The sequence below is a fragment of the Pseudopodoces humilis genome, chromosome 3 (assembly GCF_049639895.1).
Source record: "Pseudopodoces humilis isolate 2021_Gansu_Grassland_sample_001 chromosome 3, ASM4963989v1, whole genome shotgun sequence".
Taxonomy (NCBI): domain Eukaryota; kingdom Metazoa; phylum Chordata; class Aves; order Passeriformes; family Paridae; genus Pseudopodoces; species Pseudopodoces humilis.
This window is the reverse complement of record NC_142202.1, coordinates 14,463,644-14,483,929: the sequence shown is the minus strand read 5'-3', so window position 1 is coordinate 14,483,929 and position 20,286 is coordinate 14,463,644. Positions and strand designations below refer to the sequence as shown.

At 44.6% G+C, this 20,286-nt stretch overlaps 2 protein-coding genes across 6 annotated transcripts in view; one reads left to right on the top strand and one right to left on the bottom strand.

Annotated features, from left to right (window-relative positions):
- The first annotated feature begins 5,111 nt into the window (after positions 1-5,111).
- MSH6 (mutS homolog 6) lies at positions 5,112-18,975 on the top strand. Its single transcript, XM_005523263.3, has 10 exons — positions 5,112-5,326; positions 6,533-6,735; positions 9,144-9,316; positions 10,462-13,000; positions 14,304-14,569; positions 15,118-15,235; positions 17,349-17,438; positions 17,950-18,104; positions 18,270-18,469; positions 18,819-18,975. Exons 1-10 carry the CDS (start codon positions 5,112-5,114, stop codon positions 18,898-18,900), a joined length of 4,041 nt encoding a protein of 1,346 aa, XP_005523320.2. The 3' UTR covers positions 18,901-18,975.
- Positions 18,942-20,286, bottom strand: part of FBXO11 (F-box protein 11) — a 70,299-nt gene continuing 68,954 nt past the window's right edge. For all 5 annotated transcript variants that reach the window (XM_014252870.2, XM_014252871.2, XM_088052358.1 and 2 more), the window contains exon 23: positions 18,942-20,277. In XM_014252870.2, the coding sequence (XP_014108345.1) occupies positions 20,148-20,277 (130 nt within the window). In that variant the 3' untranslated portion in view covers positions 18,942-20,147. The remainder of the gene's footprint in view (positions 20,278-20,286) is intronic.

The following is a 20,286-nucleotide window of genomic DNA, read 5'->3' as shown; positions in this document are numbered from 1 at the left end:
TAAAGGAGAAAAGTGAAAACCATTACATTTATCACAGTGGGACAGCTGCAAAATATTGGGATGATAAATCTTAACAGTTTTGCTCAAAATGAGAAAATTCTGCCTATAACAGTTAGGCCTTTGGGTTTTGTTTTTTTTTTTCTCTCTTAAAGAGATTTCTGTTACCTCTGGAAGCAAATTTGTCACTCAGCTCAGCAGACACATAGAGAGGGGTAGTGCACATAACCGGTGCTTCAAGCACACACCAAAGTGAAATTTCCTAGACTGCTCTTGACATTAACTCTTACAGATAACACTCTCTTAGCAAATTTTGTCTGAAGAGCTTTCAGAAGTTTGATATCAACATTTTTTTTGCCTTGAGGACCCAGCCCCTGCCTGAGCTCCCTACAGCTTTGCCTGCCTGTAGCCCTCCCTCCTGGATTGACACTGGATCTGATCCATGTCCTCAGCCTTGTCTGGGGCTGTTGTGGTGACCAGCACCCTGCTCCACCCACACAGCTCAGTGTCCATGCGGAAACCAGGAACGAGTGGTGTCCCTCAGACTGGGACCAGTGGTATTTAATACCTTCATCAGTGACATGGATAGTGAGATCAAGTGCAGCAGCAGCAAATTTGCAGATGACACTAAGCCAAGTGGTGCAGCTGAAGTGCCTGAGGGACAAGCTAACGTCCAGGGGGACTTGGACAGGCTTGAGGCCCATAAGAGTCACATGAAGTTCAACAAGACCAAGTGCAAAGTCCTGCACAGAGGTCAGGGCACACCCCAGTACCGACATAGGCTGGGGGATAAAGGGGTTGAGAGCAGCCCTGCCATGAAGGACCTGGGGATTCTGGTGGATGAAAGATTCAATGCTTCCCTTGAATGGTCCCTTCCAGCCCAGGCCATTCTGTGATTCATATGCTAGAGTTCTGCATCAGCTGGGTCAGCAAAGGCTCTGCCTTCGCCAGGAGAAGCCTTACTCCTGCTGCTCCCTAAACCTCACCAATTTGCTCTTGACTGTACCTGGCAACTTCAAGAGCAAGACCCCTCACCTTCACCCCTTCACCTGAGGAATGACTTTTCCTTCCTGTTAATGTATCTTCTAAAGAATATTGAGAGATAGCAAACAGTACAGAAGATAAACAACCAGGAACCTGGCCTCAAGAGCACTTTGCTATTCTGTTGTGGTTATTGTTTTAATTATTCCTCTTGATATAAATGACTTCATTTTTTTTCCAGAAAGATCTCAAAATTATCTTGTTAGCCTTTTCCTTATTCCAGCAACTAACAATATAGAAATGAATTATTCTAAACTCTGGATGAAAGCCTATGTATAGGAGAGGGTCACTGTATAATCTAGAAAAACCTAGGTAAAGCCAAAGTTGTTTGTTTCAAAAATTTTGAGGTATTGTCTTCAAAAAAGACAAATCCTTGCCATTTCCACTTTCCAGAATGGAAAATGTTCAGAACCACTTCAGGAGCTAAAAACCTTGGTTAAGGGCTGTGTGGGAGGATATGCGTATGCATTTTCGGGGGAGAGAGGAAAATAATTATGATAAACACAGTATTTTTTGATGTACAGATGAGTTTTGTGTAAAGTCTGCACTACAGCAACTTTATAATTCCCAATGGCTTTCTCTTCAAAAATAGGAAATTTAAAAAACGGGAGGGGGACAGAGTTGTTTGTAGAGCTTTCAGTAATAACCTTCCGTAACCTATCAAACAAGTTCAGACTTTCATGTTTTAATTATATTAGAATCTACCCCATTGAGATTGGCAGAAAAACAAGTAGAATTATGTATTTTACTAGGGAGAAGATGATGACTCTGTCCTAAAAACCCCCTCAGCTTGAGTTAGTGTAAATGGCTGTACCAGGCACGAGTGTGGATGGAGAAACTGGCACCAGGAACAAACAGGCTGAAGAGAGGGGATGTGTCTTGCCAAGCAGTAGCACCTGAGTATCTGCCAAGAGCTGATAAACTCCAGAGACTTCACAGTCCTGCTGAATCCACAAAAACTGATAAACTGAGCACAGACACTGCCAAATCTGTCCAAATCCACTGGCATCAGCCATGGCTGTTATACAATGCAGGCTACATCCACCAAGACTGCTGTATGCAAAACTACAAGACTGTCTATCTGCCATATCTATGGATATGAATATATAAAACACACACACACATATATAAGTGAAAAAATAAAATCATCTGGAGGGACTTCCTGAAAATCCTGACACATCAACACACACCTCAGCTTTTAAGTAACTTGCTGGAGTTGGTTTCCCACCTCCTGCTCCACCTGTCAGTGCAGATGTTTGTGAACCACATGAGGGAATAAATGAATGCAGTGTGTAATGAGTCCCTTGTTATTAATAACAGCATAACAAAAGATATCTAATGAATGCTGTTGTGATCTGTGTTTCATCCAGCCCGATCCCAGAGGAGAGGGGATATACACCAATGCATTATTGCAAATTTAAATTTCTACATTTTTGTGGATATCACCTTAGCAACGGTGTCTGATCCAGACTTTCTAAATTTCAGGCTTAGGTATGTTTCCAGTGTGGCATTTTTCAAGTGGTTGTCACCGTAAGTGGAGGCATGCCCGGACACAAACACAGGGACACCCCATATCTGGAGAACTGGTATGGAATGGGACAAATTAAAAATTTGACAAGCCCCACACCCAAGCTTCTGGAACATGTGGTCTGTAAAGCCTAAAGATCACAGTCCCTTCTTGACACAGTCACAGTGTTGCTAAATCAGTAACCTATCCCTCTTCCAGCAGAGTCACCAGGACTGACTCGTGCTCCTTCCCAGCCTGAAGAAACCCCAGGGCAGCTAAACTCGACCCCAACAATAAAATGGCTTCTGTGTCACTTGTACCATCTTATCTCAGGAGGTCACCAAATTGAGATGACCCTTCACGTTCTCCTATCATCTCCATTCCTCATATGAACAGACAAGAGTCATCTCTAGGGAGAATCCACCAGGAGACTGTTCAAAACAGTCTTTATCTTTAAAACTGGGCCTGCTTTCAGCATTTGCCCAAGTTTCTCCCCTTCCTGCCTCATCCCATCTCCCTGCTTCTACATGCCAGATGGATGATTACTGTAATTTTCCAGAAAAAAAGTTGAATTGTGTTGCCTATTTACATCAAATTCTGACAAAAATTCCCCACCCAAACACTTGTGCAGGTCCTGGTCTTGGTGAGTGTTTTTGCTAGGAGCAACACCTGCTGAGGGGGTTATCCTGCAGTGTGTTCCAATTCCAAGCACTTCATAGGCTACGTGCAGAGGAATCCACTACACTTTTCTCAGGAAAATAAATGCCTCTGTTTTTGTACTTCATTTTGAGGCAGAGACCACAGCAGATTGTTTCTGAATTCAACAGATGACAAGTTAAACGGAAGTTATACTTTGATGTTAAAAGGAAATAGTTCTTTTAGAAGGAACAGGCTTTCAAAATCTTTCTGTATCAGCTGGATTTGCAGGACCTCTTGCGGTTAAAGCCCTAACTTGCAGTTCCACGTTTTTGCTGGCGATGGGAGCGCACCTGTGGCCTTTTCTCATACAGTTGTGCAGAAAAGGAGGCTGTGGGTTGAAATGTTAAGCAGCAATATTAGTGGAAGGAAAAGCCGTGCTGACTGGCATCTGGCGACAGCAAATAATTTTTCTGTGGATTTAAACTTACAAAAATAAGTTGTTAATTTTGGTAAGTGCCCCTGTATCTCAAGTGTACCAGTCAAGAACCATGAAATAGAATTGTCTTACAGAGTCACAGAACCTCAGAATTCTCCAAGATGGAAAGGACCCACCAGGATCATCAAAGTCCAGCTCCTGCCCCTGCACAGGACAGCCCCAAGACTCACACCATGTGCACCATGTGTTATAATTCATCAGAAAACTGCCTTTAAAGGACATAGCCTCACCAATTAATATGCAAAAAGCTCCCAAAACTGTAGGAAGAGATCCCGTTTTTTTGGCTGCCACTTCTTAGCTGTGCTGTGCATCTGTCAGTGAAATCAGCTGAGAAGTGGGGCCAGCAGCTGCCCAAGCTTCTTCTCTGGCCACATACCAGCCTCTCCTTTTCCCAGCACAGTGCTGCAGGGCAGGAAGGAAGCTGTCTGATGCCAGTGCATCCCTTTCCCTGAGGATGTTTTTGTGGGAAGGCTCCAGCTCATGCCATCACACCATTAACCATAATAAGCACTGTGTGGACACAGCCACACAGTGGCCCCGTGGCAGGCAAGGAACGGGGTTTGGAGGGCAGTAGCTGTTGTCCCAAAATAGGTTCTTTGACTTGGTATGCCAGAGGCCAATCCACACAGAGTTGAGGTATTAGAATTATCCACAGTTCTGCACAGAAAGGGGTGCTGGGTGGCAAAGCCACAATGCCAGCATGACGACTACCAAAACCTTTCACTATTTATACATTTTAGTAAACAAAGGCATTAATATTAATTGGCTAAAAGTTACATGGTTCCCTTATTAATTAGTATTCTGCCTTCTGCTTATTAATTATTCTCTCGCTTCTTCTGCTAACTAGTCCCATGCTAAGACTTTCTCTTCTCTTGGGTCCGTGAGTTGGTGAGATGGTTGCCACCATCTCCCCCTGCCAGAATTACCTTTTACCCAATTGGAGCTGATACAGCAGCTGCTGGGTTGTGTTTTTAGTTTTGGGGTCCTGCCAAATGTCCCTGTGGCAAATAAATTCTGCATTCTTTGTGTCCACTCTCAGCGGTGCATCCTGCTCCCCAGGCATTGATAACCTTCCCCGAGGTCGGAGATCACCTCGAGCCCTAAACCTTAACCAGGTAACTGTACCCACAAGTAATTTGGCTTGTGTTCGTCACTCAGGTATTGCTCGTTAGCTGCTGTTTCCCGGGATAAATCTCCTTTCCTGTCGATTAGGCTTGAAAGCATACGAAGATCAGACATGATAGATCGTCATTTCTCACGGAAATGTTTAGATATTCCCAAATATCTAAAAGGGACAGACGGGCTGGGCCGGGAGGAGCCGGTCCCTCAGCGTTTCCCGCCAAGGCTGAGGGGGGCGGGCCCGGGGCGGGGCCAGGCGCGCGGGCGGCGCGAGTTTGGCGCGCAGGGCGGCCCGCGCTTCCCGCCGCGGCCATGTCTCGCCAGAGCACCCTGCTCCGCTTCTTCTCCAAGGCCACCCCGCCGCCGCCGCAGGCCGGCACCGAGCCCCGCAGCGAGCCCCGCCGCCGCGCCTCGGGGGAGCGGAATGGGCTCCAGGCCGCCGGCAGCCCCCCGGGCGGGGCGGGCCGAGCGGCGGCACGGCGCGGCGAGAAGGGCGCGGGGGGCGGCGCGGCCGCCAAGGCCCCCAGGTACCGGCGGGGACGGGAGAGGCCGCGGAGCGCGGGAGGGGAGGGGAGGGGAGGGCGGGACGGAGCTGCAGCTGCCGGCGGTCGGAACGGGACCCTCGGGGTGTCCATGGCGTTCTTCCCCCGTCGCTGCCCCGGTCCCCGCCGTTCCTTGGCTGTGGTGCCCGGCTGGGCCCGCGGGGCTGGCCCGCAGCGGCCTGTGCTCCTGGCGGGATAATGGGACACCTGCGAGGTCGGGTTTTGGTGTTTGGAAGTAGTGATGCACTCGTGTCTTAAATTTCCGTGCTGTGTCATAGAACGACGCAGTGGGTCAGGTTGGAAGATACCACAAGTGGGGCACCTGGCCCAAAATCCCTGCTCGGGCAGGGTCACTCCAGAGCACATGGCGCAGGATTGTATTCAATTTTGAATATCTCCAGTGAGGGAGACTCCACCTCTCTGGACAATCAGTTCCAGTGTGCAGTCACACACACAGTCAAGTTCTTCCTTGTGGTCTGATGGAACATTCTGCCCTTTGTCTCTTGTCCTGATTCTTGGTACCACCAAGGAAAGCGTGGTTCCATCTTCTTGGTAGCCCCTCATTTAGATCTTTATATATGTAGACGAAGTCTCCTCTCAGTTATCTCTTCTCGAGGCTGAACAGGCCCAGCTCACTCAGCCTTTCCTCTCAGGAGAGATGCTCCATTCCCACAATCATCTTGGTTGCCCTCTGCTGGACCTGCTGCAGGAGCTCCTTGTTTCCCTTGTGCTGAACACCGTGATAGCAGGTGCCCCACATGTCAGCAAACTGAGGGCCACAGCCTGCAGGAGACTCCCAGCCCAGGTTGCCCAGAGAAGCTGTGGATGCTCTATCCCTGGAAGTGTTCAAGGCCAGGTTGGATGGGGCTCTGAGCAACCTGGTCTAGTGGCAGGTGTCCCTGCCCATGGCAGGGGGTTGGGACTAGGTGATCTTTAGGGTTCCTTCCAACCCAAACCATTCTATGATAAAGCTGTGTCTGTGGGGATTCAGCAGAACTTGGAGGAACAAATCAAAAAAGTTTAAGTGTTGGTGGTGGTATGGAAGAACTGTGTAATCCAGGTTGCACCCCCTGGGAGGCTTCAAAGATCACAAGAGGGCAAAATGCTCAGCAGCAGTGTGCAGTAACATTTATAAAGAGAGCTGTTCCAAATGTTAGCGTTCCTTAAATGACATATTTGTTGTCTCTGCAGTGTCTCCTGGGAGTATTCTCCGGGGGACTTGGTGTGGGCCAAGATGGAAGGTTATCCCTGGTGGCCGTGTCTCATATACAACCACCCCACTGAAAGGACAATAGTCAGAGGAAAAGGAAAATCCACTCGTATCCATGTGCAGTTCTTTGATGACTGCCCCACAAGGGGTTGGATCAGTGTTAAATACCTGAAGCCATATAAAGGTAAGAGATAGAAACAAACCTGTTTGAAATGGAAATATGCCACTTGTTTTGGAATTACAAGCTTGGAATATAGGGTATATTATTCTCCATAGAGAAAGAGCAGCAAAACCAAGAGCAGAATTAAACATGTTCTGTGCTTTGGAAGTGACAAGTTTTTGAGGGTTATAGGTACGTTTGTGTTTATACAGTTCCTGAAACATAAAACAGTAAGCCCTTTCGTTTATTAGATTAGAACAACTAATTAAGCAAACTTAAAGTTTGCTAATGTTTTAGAGATATTTCCTTTTTTTTTCTCCCATCAGGGTAAAAATTATGTAAAAGATAAACCCAGTATTTCTACTTTAAGCTCTGAAATGCTTAAAATATTAGTAGTGTCAAACCCAGTTTTTAAGCAGCAATTTAGGAACTGCAGTGTGTCCAGAATTAAAAGGCTAGGCCCAGGATATTGGGATAATAAAATTAATAAACATCAGTGTTTCTTCTCAGCAGTGCAGCAGTTTTGTAAATAAAGTCTATAACTTGAGAATTGAGTGTTGGTGAGGGCAGTGTTTGTAGTTACACATTAAGAGTTGGTGTTTGTGCTACTGAAGAAATGACTTGGCTAACTAGTGAAAATCAAATGTAATCAAGAGTTAACATTTTGCATAATAAATCTCACCTTTTTAGTAATCATAATCTGTTTCCCCCCTTTTTTATAATTTTACTGTTGCATCACTTGCTCTAAACTGTCTTGTTAGTCAAATACTTCATAGGTAATACAGTATTTCTGTTGCCCCATAGGATTTTCTTGTGTCACTGAAAAAAGCTGAATTTAAACAGTTTCTCCCTTTTTACAAGTCAGACTTCCATCTCATGATCATGTAGCCACATTTTGTCTCCACAGTACTTCAGTGTGCTGTACTTCAGCCACAGTTTTAAATTAAAATGGCAATGTTATTACCATGAGTGTTAGCATAATAAATCTAATTTATTGCAAGTAAATTGGTCCATGGTAATACTTGTCCTTCTTGAAATTACTTTAAAACAATCAAAGTATTTTAAGAGCTTGTAGTTCCACTTAGAAGCAAATAAAGGTAAGGGGAATTAATCTGTTTACCAAAAGAAAATTGCCAAAAAGGAGTTTAAGCACAGATCAATCACAGGAGAAGTGTTGAATGCAGAACAGATTAAAAATATTTAAAATACCTGTTTTGCTTTAAATTCAAACAAAAAGCATCTTTATACACAAAAGAAGTGTTAGAGTCTTTGGGTAAGAAAATGGAGACATTTATTGGGTTATTTTTTTGTACCTGAGTAAATGCAGACAGCACAGGGCCAGAATTGTAACAGGTGGGCATGGAGAAGTGAGATGCATAGCAGTTGGTTAAGTGAATTTGCAGGTGTTGCAGTGTGCAGCTCAATTATATGAGAAGATTTTTTTCCTGACATTGTTCAGTTGTATTTAGTATTAATGCAAAATATTTTTAGACTGCCTCGTTGCATTTAGAAAACTAAAAGGGAGATCTGGGTTGCTAATGTGTTGCCTTTGTGCTGTAGAAGCAGCTACTTGTAACTCCCTGCTTTGCTACTGCAAACTGGGAGTAGATTGTGAGCAAGAATTTTGATTGAGTTGTTTCTGGGCTATTTGGCCTCCTCCAAGTCCACTGCCTTTGTCTGCCACTGGTTTAGAGCTGAAGCTTTATTCAGTAGTGGTGGATGATGGGAGTCACAGGAGTGGGAAAAAGGACCTGAAATCAGTCTGTAGATTGGTTGGCTTTGGGTTTGTGTTGTGTGCAGGTGGTGGCAGGGGGAGCTGTGGTGCCCAGGGGCTGTGCAGGAGGATGAGGGAATGGAGCAGTTATTAATAGCAGGCTTTGTTCACTGCCCTGCAGGGTCAGGCTAAGTGGCCAGTGTGATTGGCCATCAGCTAATCTGGCTAATGAGCTGCGTGCCTGGCTGCCCTTAAAGCAGCAGTGTGGAGGCCAGCAGAGCTTTGAGGTCTGTGCCATAGGTGGCTTGTGCCTAGAAAGTGAAGATAACTCCGGCTGAACTTACCTGTCATTGCTAAAACAGCCCTGTGGTCTCAGTCAGGTCTGTGTGCTGCACAAAGTGTTAAATTCAGCACTAAGGACAGGCAGTGTGAGGGTGTTCAGAGCTCAGCTTAGGAGTGCTCACATGTGCTAATGAGTTACAGAAATAGGCAGGCATTTCATTTGTGAGTGTGTATACTTTCCCCAGGGGTAGTTTATCAGGCTGAAGGAGTGGGGGGGTTGCTGTATTTAAGACGTGGTGGGAATGAGTGTAGCAGCACAGAAGTTTTGTTCTCTGAGTAGGAATGTTAATTGTCTGAATACATTTAAAAGTGGACTATGAACACTGGCTAAATGCTAGACTGGCATCAGTTTCTAACAAATCTGTGGTTTTTACAGGTTCATCAGATGGAGAAACTATGAAGGGAGGTATGTTTTACAGCACAAAGCCTGAAATTAAAAGAGCCATGGTGCTGGCAGATGATGCCATGAGCAAAGATAAAACCAAGAGGCTTGAACTGGCAGTATGCAATGAACCTTCAGACACAGAGGAGGAAGAGGAAGAAATGGAGGTAAAACGTTTCTTAATTGCTGTAATTTGCAGAAATATTGCTAGAACTTAGAAGCTGTGACTTGGAACTAAGCATGGAATATCCTGCAATTCTCTGGTACAGTAATCACAGCTTATCTCCTCGTTAATCTTGCACACATACGTATCCATATGTCTTTTTTTTGTACTGCTTCTGTGTTGTCAGGTCATATGCTGGTCTCTCAGCTTTTCTAGCTGGAAAGACAAGTCTCTTTGGTGTTCTGTATGGTAAGGATTGACGTCAGAATCTACTTAACTTTTCTGACTCTTCACTCATGACTCTCTGGTGACCTACTTTTTCACTCAGAAATGCTTTTTTTTGGTGCATCATTTTATCTTCTGTATTTGTTGTTCATAGTCCAAGTTGCCCTAAGTTTGATCTAAAGTTTTAGTGTGTCTTAATGCATAAATTTTTAGCTTTTTGGCTATTCATCTAAGGCATTAAATTGAACTTTTGGAGCCCACCCTCATCTTGTGGAGTAGCATTAAAATACCAGTTCTTGCACTGTTAACACCAGTCTTGGTGGAGTAACTAAAAGTGATGTTTTATTGTATTGTATTCATGTTGTGTTGATTCAGCTATTATTTCAGTAGCACCATATGCCTTGGAATAGATTTCTTTGGAGAGGAATGGTATGAGGAGAGTTTCAGTGGGATGGTGGTTTCCCTTAGCTCCTCATCTACTCAGTCTCCAGTGTGATAGTGCCCTGAGGGACAAGTGCCACTCCAGGTATTGTGTCACATGCAGTGGCACTTTGTACTCATTACAGTCCCTCCACTGCTGGTTTTCCATTAAAGTTTGAGGCTGAAAAGGCAAATAATGGAGCTGCTTTTCTTTCTCCTATGCGTGCCATATTCTTTTTTATGTAGTTCATCAGCATCACCTATGCACAGTAATGACTGAGCCTCTAAAGAACACAAATAAGAGGAATTATGCCACTGGCCAGTAGCAGTTAGTTACCCAGAAAAAATCTGAGTTTTGTTAAGGTAGATGCAATTGGCTGTGGCTCTGCTGTCTCTTGCTTGAAGCATCATAGGTACTGCGTTACTGCACATTTTTGCTCTTCTTTATGCAGCAGTATCTTTATAGCCAGAATTATCTACAGACAAAATAATTTCTTTCTCCAGGAGATGAGTGAAAATGCATCAGGCAACAGTGAAGACTGCAATAGTGAGGAGGATGTGAAAAGCAGTAAGCGAGCGATGAGCAGGGAAAGGGCTATAAAAGCCAAGAGGAGGAGAGTGTTGGATTCTGACAGTGACCATGATGGCTCTGATGTGGAGTTCAAGCCTGATGGGAAAGAAGCAGCAAGCAGTGAGGAAGCCAGTAGTGGGGTGGATGAAAATGAGTCTTCTGACACAGAGACAGAGAGTGTTGCAGAGAGCCCTGTAAAAGTCCCTTCTAAACGAAAGAGGAGAGAGGTGAAAAAGCCTGCTAAAAGGAGTAGCTTGGGAAATGAATGTTCTGAAACGCCCAAAAGAGCAGCAACAGTCTCCTCAGAAGCCAAGTCTAAGCTGACATCGTTTGCAGCACCTGAAAGTTTTGAATCTCAAGCAAGTGCTTGCAGTGGAGGCACTGGTGGCTTCTCAGTGTGGGAACACGAAAAGCTTGACTGGCTGCAAGAAGGGAAGAGGAAAGATGCGCACAGGAGGCGTCAGGGTGACCCTGATTACGACCCCTGTACTCTCTATGTGCCTGAGGATTATCTCAACAAGTGCACGCCGGGCGTGCGGAGGTGGTGGCAGCTCAAAAGCCAAAACTTTGATGCTGTGATTTGCTACAAGGTTGGAAAGTTCTACGAGTTGTATCACATGGACGCAGTCACTGGTGTGAATGAGTTGGGCCTGGTCTATATGAAGGGCACCTGGGCCCACTCAGGTTTTCCAGAAACTGCCTTTGGGCGATTCTCCGATGTCCTGGTGCAGAAGGGCTACAAGGTGGTGCGTGTGGAGCAGACGGAAACGCCTGAAATGATGGAAGCACGCTGCAAGTCAACGGGCCACTCCACCAGGTTTGACAAGGTGGTGCGCCGGGAGATCTGCAGGATCATCACCAAGGGAACCCAGACCTACAGCGTCATGGACTGCGACCCCTCCGAGAACCACAGCAAGTTCCTGCTGTGCGTGAAGGAGAAGGAGGACTCGGCCGGGACGCGCGTGTACGGGGTCTGCTTCGTCGACACCTCCGTGGGGAAGTTCCACATTGGCCAGTTCCCAGACGACCGCCACTGCTCCAGGTTTAGGACTTTGATAGCTCATTACACCCCTGTGCAGGTGCTGTTTGAGAAGGGGAACCTGACTGTGGACACACAGAAGATACTGAAGGGCTCGCTTGTTTCTTGCATTCAGGAAGGGCTGACCTCGGGTTCCCAGTTCTGGAATGCTTCTAAAACACTAAAAGTCCTTCTTGAGGAAGGATATTTCAAGGAGAAGCAGAATTCTGAAAATGGATGTTCTCTGCCCTCCGTAATCAAATCTCTGACTTCAGAGAGTGACTCCCTGGGATTAACTCCTGGTGAAAACAGTGAGTTAGCTTTGTCAGCTCTTGGGGGCTGTGTCTTCTATCTCAAAAAATGTCTGATTGATCAGGAGCTGTTATCCCAGGCAAACTTCGAGGAATATGTCCCTGTGGATATTGCTGCTGCAAAAAACATGAGTTCAAGTAGTTTGTTTGCCAGAACTGGCCAGCGGATGGTGCTGGATGGAGTTACCCTGATGAACTTGGAAGTCCTGCAGAATGGAACCAATGGAACCACAGAAGGTACTTTGTTGGAAAGGATTGATTCTTGTTGTACACCATTCGGGAAGCGACTACTAAAACAGTGGCTCTGCGCTCCGCTTTGTAATCCTAAATCCATCAATGATCGTTTGGATGCTGTCGAGGACCTCCTGGCAGTGCCAGATAAAATGTCTGAAGTCAGTGAGCACCTCAAGAAACTGCCTGACCTTGAGAGACTGCTCAGCAAAATTCACAGCATCGGGTCACCACTCAAAAGTCAGAACCATCCTGACAGCAGGGCCATCTTCTATGAAGAACTCAAATACAGCAAAAAAAAAATAGCTGACTTTCTGTCTGCCCTGGAGGGATTCAAAGTAATTAATGAAATTGTTGATCTCATGGAGGAGGTTGCCAGCGACTTCAAATCCAGAGTCCTGAAGCAGCTGGTCACCCGCAAAGCCAAAAATCCCGACGGCCGCTTCCCCGACCTGAGTGCAGAGCTCACCAGGTGGGACACTGCCTTTGATCACAACCAGGCTCGGAAGACAGGAGTGATTACCCCAAAGGCAGGTTTTGACCCCGATTATGACGGAGCACTACAGGATATCAAAAGTGTCGATGAAGATCTTCGCAAGTACCTGGATAAGCAGCGCAAGCTGCTCGGGTTCAAATCCGTGCAGTACTGGGGGACAGGCAAGAACCGGTACCAGATGGAAATCCCGGAAAGTGCCGTATCTCGTAACCTGCCCGAGGAATACGAGCTGAGGTCGAGCAGGAAGGGCTACAAGCGCTACTGGACCAAGGAGATCGAGAAGATGCTGGCTGTGATGGTGAACGCCGAGGAGCGCCGCGACGCCGCCCTCAAGGACTGCATGAGGCGCCTCTTCTACAACTTCGACAAGAACAGCAAGGACTGGCAGACAGCTGTGGAGTGCATTGCTGTGCTGGGTAAGAGCTTTGCCTCCTTCTGACACACAGTAGAACTGCCCATGTGGTGATGAAATCTGATCTGAGGAAGCTTGTTGCCAGCTCTTAACTTGTCATTTGAAAGCTCTTGAATGTGGTAAGGGCTTTGATAATTAACAGTGATTCCCTGTTTCCTTCCTGTGCTAAATAGCAGGACAGTTGCTGGGCCTGTGATGTTTGCAAGCTCTTTCTCCATTCCTGTTGTGTGGTTGTAGATGTGCAGCCAAGTGTTTTTCTCAGTTGAGTGTAGTCTGGTGGGCCTTACTGCTTCCAGAGGCTTGTGTGTGGATTAGTAGCTTCTTATTAAACGGAGGTATAAAAATCTAAACTGTTGGCAAGCTCCTTTCCGTCTGAGCAGGATGCTTTCTGGGCATCCTTTAAAAACAAAAGTGCTCAGTGTCAAGCCTTGAAGAAGGTAATTACTAAGAAGGCTTCCGCAAATCTTCCTTAAATTTCTGCGATAGAACAATCTCTTGTATTCCCCTTTCAAGACTGGCATACTTCTGTTCTATGGATTTTCTGCTAACATGAGGCACTCAGGGATGTCTTTGTTCCAGGGAAAAATGAAAGCACTCTCTGAATGCCACTAGAGCAGAAAAGGGAGGGCAGGCAGGGAGTGTTGGCTGGGAATGGATTTGCTGGGAGAGCTGGGAAGCAGTCACATCAGCTACACCACAGCCCAGGGCAAGTGCTGAATTGGTTCCCAGCAGAGAGGAATTCAGTGTCCGGGCTCAGCTGTGTGTACATAAAGCTTCTAAAATCATAAACAGTCTCATTGTGTAGGTGATCAGCTTTTAGAACCTCAGGGCTCAGCTAACTGAGGGGTTTTGTGCTGCTATTTTCTGCTAGACCAACAGAGTTAATAATTACAGTTTTCCTCTGGCAGCTTTAAAGCAGAATTAGGATTCTTCACAAAGTAGTTCACTGTCACAGAAGCCGATTTCCTCCTATTTGTTCTAAATGAAAAAACAATGCAAGGAAATTGTATTTTATACATATACTTTTGAAATGAAATAATGTGGATTTTAAAGACTCTTAAACTAAAAAAAACTATAGGGGAGCATTTTTGCCATGACATCTAGAAATCTGGAAGGAATGAGGAAAGACACTGTAAATATTCCCACCTTTTACTTGTTCTGGAGTCCCTCTTGGGTGTTTCCCTTATGAAGAAAATGGAATAAAATAGAAAATTGTTCTACAAAATTGCTGTTCAATGAGTAAATTAAATCCAGTGTATGAAGAAATTTGAAAGCATGACTGACTGAAATTTGTCTTGATTTTACAGATGTCTTGATGTCCCTTGCTCACTACAGTCAAGGTGGTGATGGACCCCTGTGCCGACCTGTAATCCTGCTGCCTATGGATAATGCTCCTCCCTTCCTGGAACTTCGAAATTCCCGCCATCCGTGCATCACAAAAACTTTCTTTGGGGATGATTTTATTCCCAATGACATTGTAATTGGCATCAAGGATGAGGGCAGCAGCAGTGAGGCTTCCTGTGTGTTGGTAACTGGCCCAAACATGGGTGGCAAATCCACGCTCATGAGACAGGTGATTGTCACATGTTCCAGGGCACCTCTGGGGTTTGGTAAGGGAATTGCAGGGCCTGGCTCTCACGGTGTCACAGGAGGTCCCAGAAGTGGCCTTCAGGCTGTGGAGCAATTGCACAGGCTGGTAGAAAATGCCCATGTTCAGACAGATTTTCTGCTTTATGGAGGGATAAGTTTTATTTGTCCTAGGAGAGGTGGTGGGGAAAAAGTGCTAGAGTACCGTTTATCTTTTTCCAGTGACTTACCCAGGACTTGGCAGCAGCTGGCAAAAGATGCTTCTGCAGGTTGAACAAGATGAAACTAGAGATCAGCAGGGTGGTTGCTCTATAAACACTGCTTGCTGTGATAATTTGTGTTGTGAAGGCTTTCAGAGTAGTTCAGTCCTGCCAGAGATGATGATGCTGCAGCCTGGAGCTGTTAAAGCAGCAGGGAGCTTTATGTACTCCAGTCCTTGTTTTAGGGGAAACACAGCTTCATGCCCTCATTGTGTGTGTACAGCTGAAGCTGCAAGCACTAGTGCAAATGTGAGTGTCCCTGTTTGCTGTGCAGGCTGGTCTCCTGGTGGTCATGGCCCAGCTGGGGTGCTACGTGCCTGCGGAAACCTGCAGGCTCACGCCGATCGACCGCGTGTTCACACGGCTCGGCGCCTCTGACAGGATCATGGCTGGTGAGTGTCTCACACACAGCTGCACAGAGAGCTGCTGCCAACAGCTTTCTGCTCTTGCTTCCAGTGGCAAGTTAGAAAGGAGACAGTATTTTGCAGGGAGAGCTGGGCACTCTTACTCAGAGTGGAGACAGGATTGTACTTAGGCTTCATTTTTTTCATGTGTCTGATTTTTGACAGACTCACGGAATCACTTCCTAATGAATTTCAATATCAAAAGCCTAAACTCCCAGCTGGATGCAAGTCTGAGGAATATCTTTTTTTATAACTGATTATATTATACTCTCATCAATAACTTTTTCTAAGTGTTCTGGAACAGGACATTGATGCTGGGGCAGCTGTTGCACAGGAGTTGTTTTCGTAACTTCTTGCAAGGACTATAGAAGTCCCTCGTTTCAATCAGAATGCCTTATGTTTGAAATTTGATTTCTTCTGATGAGGAAGAGAGGCAGATGTCCTTCTTGTAAGCAGTAGTTGACAGTTCTTGGAGTATTTTGTTCCTTTAATGGAGAGGAAGACATAGGTGGAGTAGGACACAAAAAGTGCAATGGTAAAGTCTGCCAGTGGTGATGGGCAAAGTGCCACTGGGCTAGAAAAATAAAATGATTGTTGTGGTAATAGTATCACTGCTCATTTAAGGAGGGCACAGGTTTTCTGTGATCTCTCTGCTGAAAAATGTGGGTCAGTGAATATGAAAGGAGTTAAGCCCACTGAACTTGTTGCACAGAAGGAATTTGGAAATGAATCATTCCCAGTTCTTAATTAAAAAAAAATATTTACACTTCCCCAAATCAAGGCTTTTCTTTGCAGCTAGGGAATGTTAAGGCTTTCTTTGCTCAGCTTGTCTCCATTTTGTTTAATTTCATTACAAGAAGGAATCAAAAGTGTGGAAGAATACTTAATGCTTATGGTAGAGATGAGAAGGGCCCTTCCTTCATGAGAGATGGTCTAGCAAAATGAAGCTATTTTCAATTTTTTTCAATTAACTGAAAACTACTGATTGTGAGGGTGAACACTGCACAGAACGAGCTCTGAAATCTGTTCTTGATTCATTTGTTTGCACACTGTATAGATAGGAAAGCACAGCAAAAGTTGTTCCACAGCAATTACTTTGGATGTCAGCAGGACTTTTATGAGGTTTATTTTTTCAGTAATACAATTTTAGGGCTTTATTTTCTGAAGAGAATAAATGGTTATTAAATATTGTTAAAAACATATTAAATCCTGGTAATTTCTTTAAATAAATGCAGAAAATCAGAATTGGTGGACACTTGTTAATAATTCATGTTATAAAACTTATATTAGAGCAAAGCAGTGCTCATGCAGCATGAGTACAGGAAATAAATGCTTGCCTTTAATGGAATAAATTGCATTAATGCCTGCTACTTGTGATTATTTGTTATGATCCCCACAAAGAACAAGTAAATCCTAATTTTGTAAGTGTGGCTTTATCATGTGGAAGAATGTGAATAATTGTGTACTTCTGCTCATAATCTGCTAAAACCAATTTCAGGTGTAAATTTCAATCCTTGTATTATCTGGATTGCTGAAACTCCCAAGAGATGCTCGAGCCTTAGCAGCAGACTATTGCTTTTGTCATACTTCATTAGAGGAGAGCACGTACAAATAAAGCCTTTATTATCCAAATAGTTCCCTCATGACATCACAACCAAACCAGTAATTCCAGTCTCTCAGTCTGATTTTCTGCTTGTTTTTTTACTGGAAAGCCACACCTACCTTTGGCTTGTCCTGTGCATTTAGAGCAAGAAAGGGACAAAAATTCTCCCCATCTTGTAGCCTTTTTGCTCCTCTTTGTCCAGCTGCTAAATTTGACTGGTGCTGTTAAAAGTAATCAGGTTTGTTGGCCTGAAAACTTCATGAAGTGTGCTTGTGGCTGTACCTGTACTCTAAAGGAACCTGTGTTTTTTCTGGCAAATGGGAACCTGCTATTTTCACACTGGAAATAAAGTGTCATGATTTTTGTTCATCTTCAGTTTGCTACCAAGTTTCACTTCAGCTTAACCAAGATTCTAGTGCAGATTAAATGAGGTTTTAGTTGCAGTTCTCAGATCTTTGACTACTTCATGGCCTTTTTTTTTTTTCATTTCCTTTAAAGGTGAAAGTACCTTCTTTGTTGAATTGAGTGAGACTTCCAGCATTCTGCAGCATGCAACAGAGCATTCCCTTGTTCTCGTCGATGAACTGGGTAATTAGACTATTTTGTAATAGATGGAAACTAAATCTGAGGGATGAAAAACTGGCTGCAAAGTTTTTGGGCTGTCTGAATAGCAACCAAGTACACAGGGCCAGTTTCATCATAATGCTGCTGGTGTTTAACTGGTGTCTCATGAACACATCTTGGGTGCTTTGGGAAGTTGTCACCACGTCCCACTCCCACTCATTATTACCTTTATTTCCTGCTTATTTGGTTTCCTGCTTTTCCTTTGCATAATTACTTGCAGCAAACCTCAGGAGAGCAAAAACATGTTTTTTCTGCACTGCAGAAGAGGGTGATTGTTACAGGGCCAATACTCAGATCACCTTTCCCTGATGCTGGTGGCTCTCACCCCATACTGCTATGTTTGTCTTGCGCACAGCGGGGAGGGGAAAAAACAAACACTACAAATGCATTTGTCTTTAGGGTGTCTGTCTCTCCAGCAGCATTGACTTTACTGTGCCCCTCCGAGTGTGCCAAAGCTGTCCCGTTGTGTCCCCAGGCAGAGGCACGGCCACGTTTGACGGAACAGCCATAGCGAGCGCGGTGGTGCAGGAGCTGGCAGAGAGGATCCGGTGCCGGACGCTCTTCTCCACTCACTACCACTCCCTGGTGGAGGACTATTCCCACCGCGGGGCCGTGCGCCTGGGCCACATGGTACGTCTGTGAGGATGGGGCTTTTCCTGCTAGGATTCCTCCTGCTTTTCTGTGCTCTTCTGCCCGAGGAAACGGGTGTTTTGGTAACAGCACGTGAGGCCCCATGCATTTCTTAGGCTGCAGGTCAATACTGCAAACTCTGACTTGTGACTTGCTCTTCCCCAGGCATGCATGGTTGAAAATGAGAGTGAAGACCCAAGCCAGGAAACAATTACGTTCCTGTACAAGTTCATTGAAGGAGCCTGCCCAAAGAGCTATGGCTTCAACGCGGCAAGACTTGCAGATATTCCAGAGGAAGTCATTCAGAAGGGGCATAGAAAAGCTAAAGAGTTTGAAAAAACAACCATCTCACTGAGAATATTTAGGTAAGGCCCTTGGTTTCTGTATCTAATTTGGAAATTGCTTATAGGAGCTTATTTTAATATTTGGGCAGTGGCTTTTGCTCAGTCACAGCACAAAGTGTATTTACAACTACTTTTGTGAACAGCAGATCTTGAGGGAGGTACTGTGGGAGGGCAGATATTATGAGCACTGTTTTAAGCCTTGGGTCACTGCCAGCGTGAATTTGCACACAGAGATGCTGGGGGGGTCTGTAAAGGCTGGCAGCCTTTACACCAGGCCCAGCAGCCATGTCTGCTAAAGCTGTTGTAGGAGTGGAAGTGTTAAGCTCTGCCCCTCAGTGTCTGTGTCAGTAAAGGTGGTTGTTTCCCTCAGGTACCTGTGCCAGGTGGTGGATGGAACAAACACTGATGCAAACACCGTTCAGAAACTCATGGCGATGATCAGCCGGCTTTAGGAACTCACATGGGTTTCTCAAGAAGGTGGGAGCAGACAACATTATGATCTAATAAACTTTATTTTTTAAAAATGACCATTTTTCCATTGTCTTTCCTAGGAAATTAAACCCTTTAATTCATACCTACCCTCTACATAATGGTTATTGAGTACTCCACAATATATTAAGTCTAGATGTTATGGTACATGCATACACTTTCAGGCTGTTGATTACCCACTGTCACCAATACACATAAATGGAAAAAAGCTATGAAACTGTATAGGGCTGTATATATACTTGTCTCAGCTTCATTAGAGCAGGAAATTGCTGTGATTTCCAGCAGGTTATGTAAGTAATGTCCAGACTGTTCAAAAAAAACTATGAACAGAGTAAAGTACAAGACTGTTTTGAGGAGACTTTCTACTGTGTACTTTAAAACATAGTAAAATTTCTTTCACAAAACTTAGTTACATGGGTACTTTGTTTTATAGTGCATTATAGTCTAGGAAGTCTCATTAAAACACTTGCTTTTCTTTCTTTTGTTAGGGTGGTTTGAGTACAGACTATTGCTGGGGCAGGGGAGGAGATTATTCTAACTTCAGAGGACACCAGAAAAATTGCTGGATATAATTTAAGATTAGTGTTTTCTCTTTCATAGAAAGAACGTACATACTGGGACATGAGTACAGTTACAGCAAGTCTAGGTGTGCTAACAAAACAGGACACATTCAAGTACAATAAGATTTTTTGCTTGAAATTAGAAACAAACTACATGAGATTAAAGCATTAAAATCATATTTCTCAATCTGAATAAATGTTAAAAAATCAAAAGAAATGCAGAAGTGCTAGCTCACATTTTTACCATGTTACAAAAGCAATTGGTACCCATGTCCATAAAGGCAGCAACAAAGAATGCTGCTTGTCTACAGAATAGTACTACTGCAAATTGGACTGCGTTTCAATGCTACTTGTAAAAACACCAGCTCTCAGAAGTTGGTATCTGTACAAAATTGCAGCTTATTTTTCTTCACTTCTGTCCCTTCAAAGTCTTTGTTTACACAGTAATGCTAAAACGCCCAGTTCTGTTATCCTGAGTCAACATATTGCCACTTTCTTTTTTGGTAGGTTGAGCTCCATAGTGTCAACACCTCACACATCCGCTTTAATACAGTCTCTTTCTGCAGAAATGGGCAAGTGTAACTTCCTCCAAAAAAAAGTTTTAATAGTTATGATATTAGAATGGCAGGACTTTCTTTCTGAAAAGGAATTCAGTTGTGCTGCAATGTATTAGATTCTATAGGTGGAGCAGAGTCATATAGTGTATCTGTATCGTGTGTAGGCTCTCCGGCGAGCGTACAAGGATTGGACAGTGTTCCAGCACCACAGTCACAGAAAAACCTACAACAC

Excerpts from the sequence above, each read along its gene's own strand:
- MSH6 (XM_005523263.3), top strand. The coding sequence starts at position 5,112 with ATGTCTCGCCAGAGCACCCTGCTCCGCTTCTTCTCCAAGGCCACCCCG. Across the intron at positions 13,001-14,303 it reads GGAGTGCATTGCTGTGCTGG|ATGTCTTGATGTCCCTTGCT; the intron begins GTAAGAGCTTTG and ends TTGATTTTACAG. Across the intron at positions 15,236-17,348 it reads CTCTGACAGGATCATGGCTG|GTGAAAGTACCTTCTTTGTT; the intron begins GTGAGTGTCTCA and ends TTTCCTTTAAAG.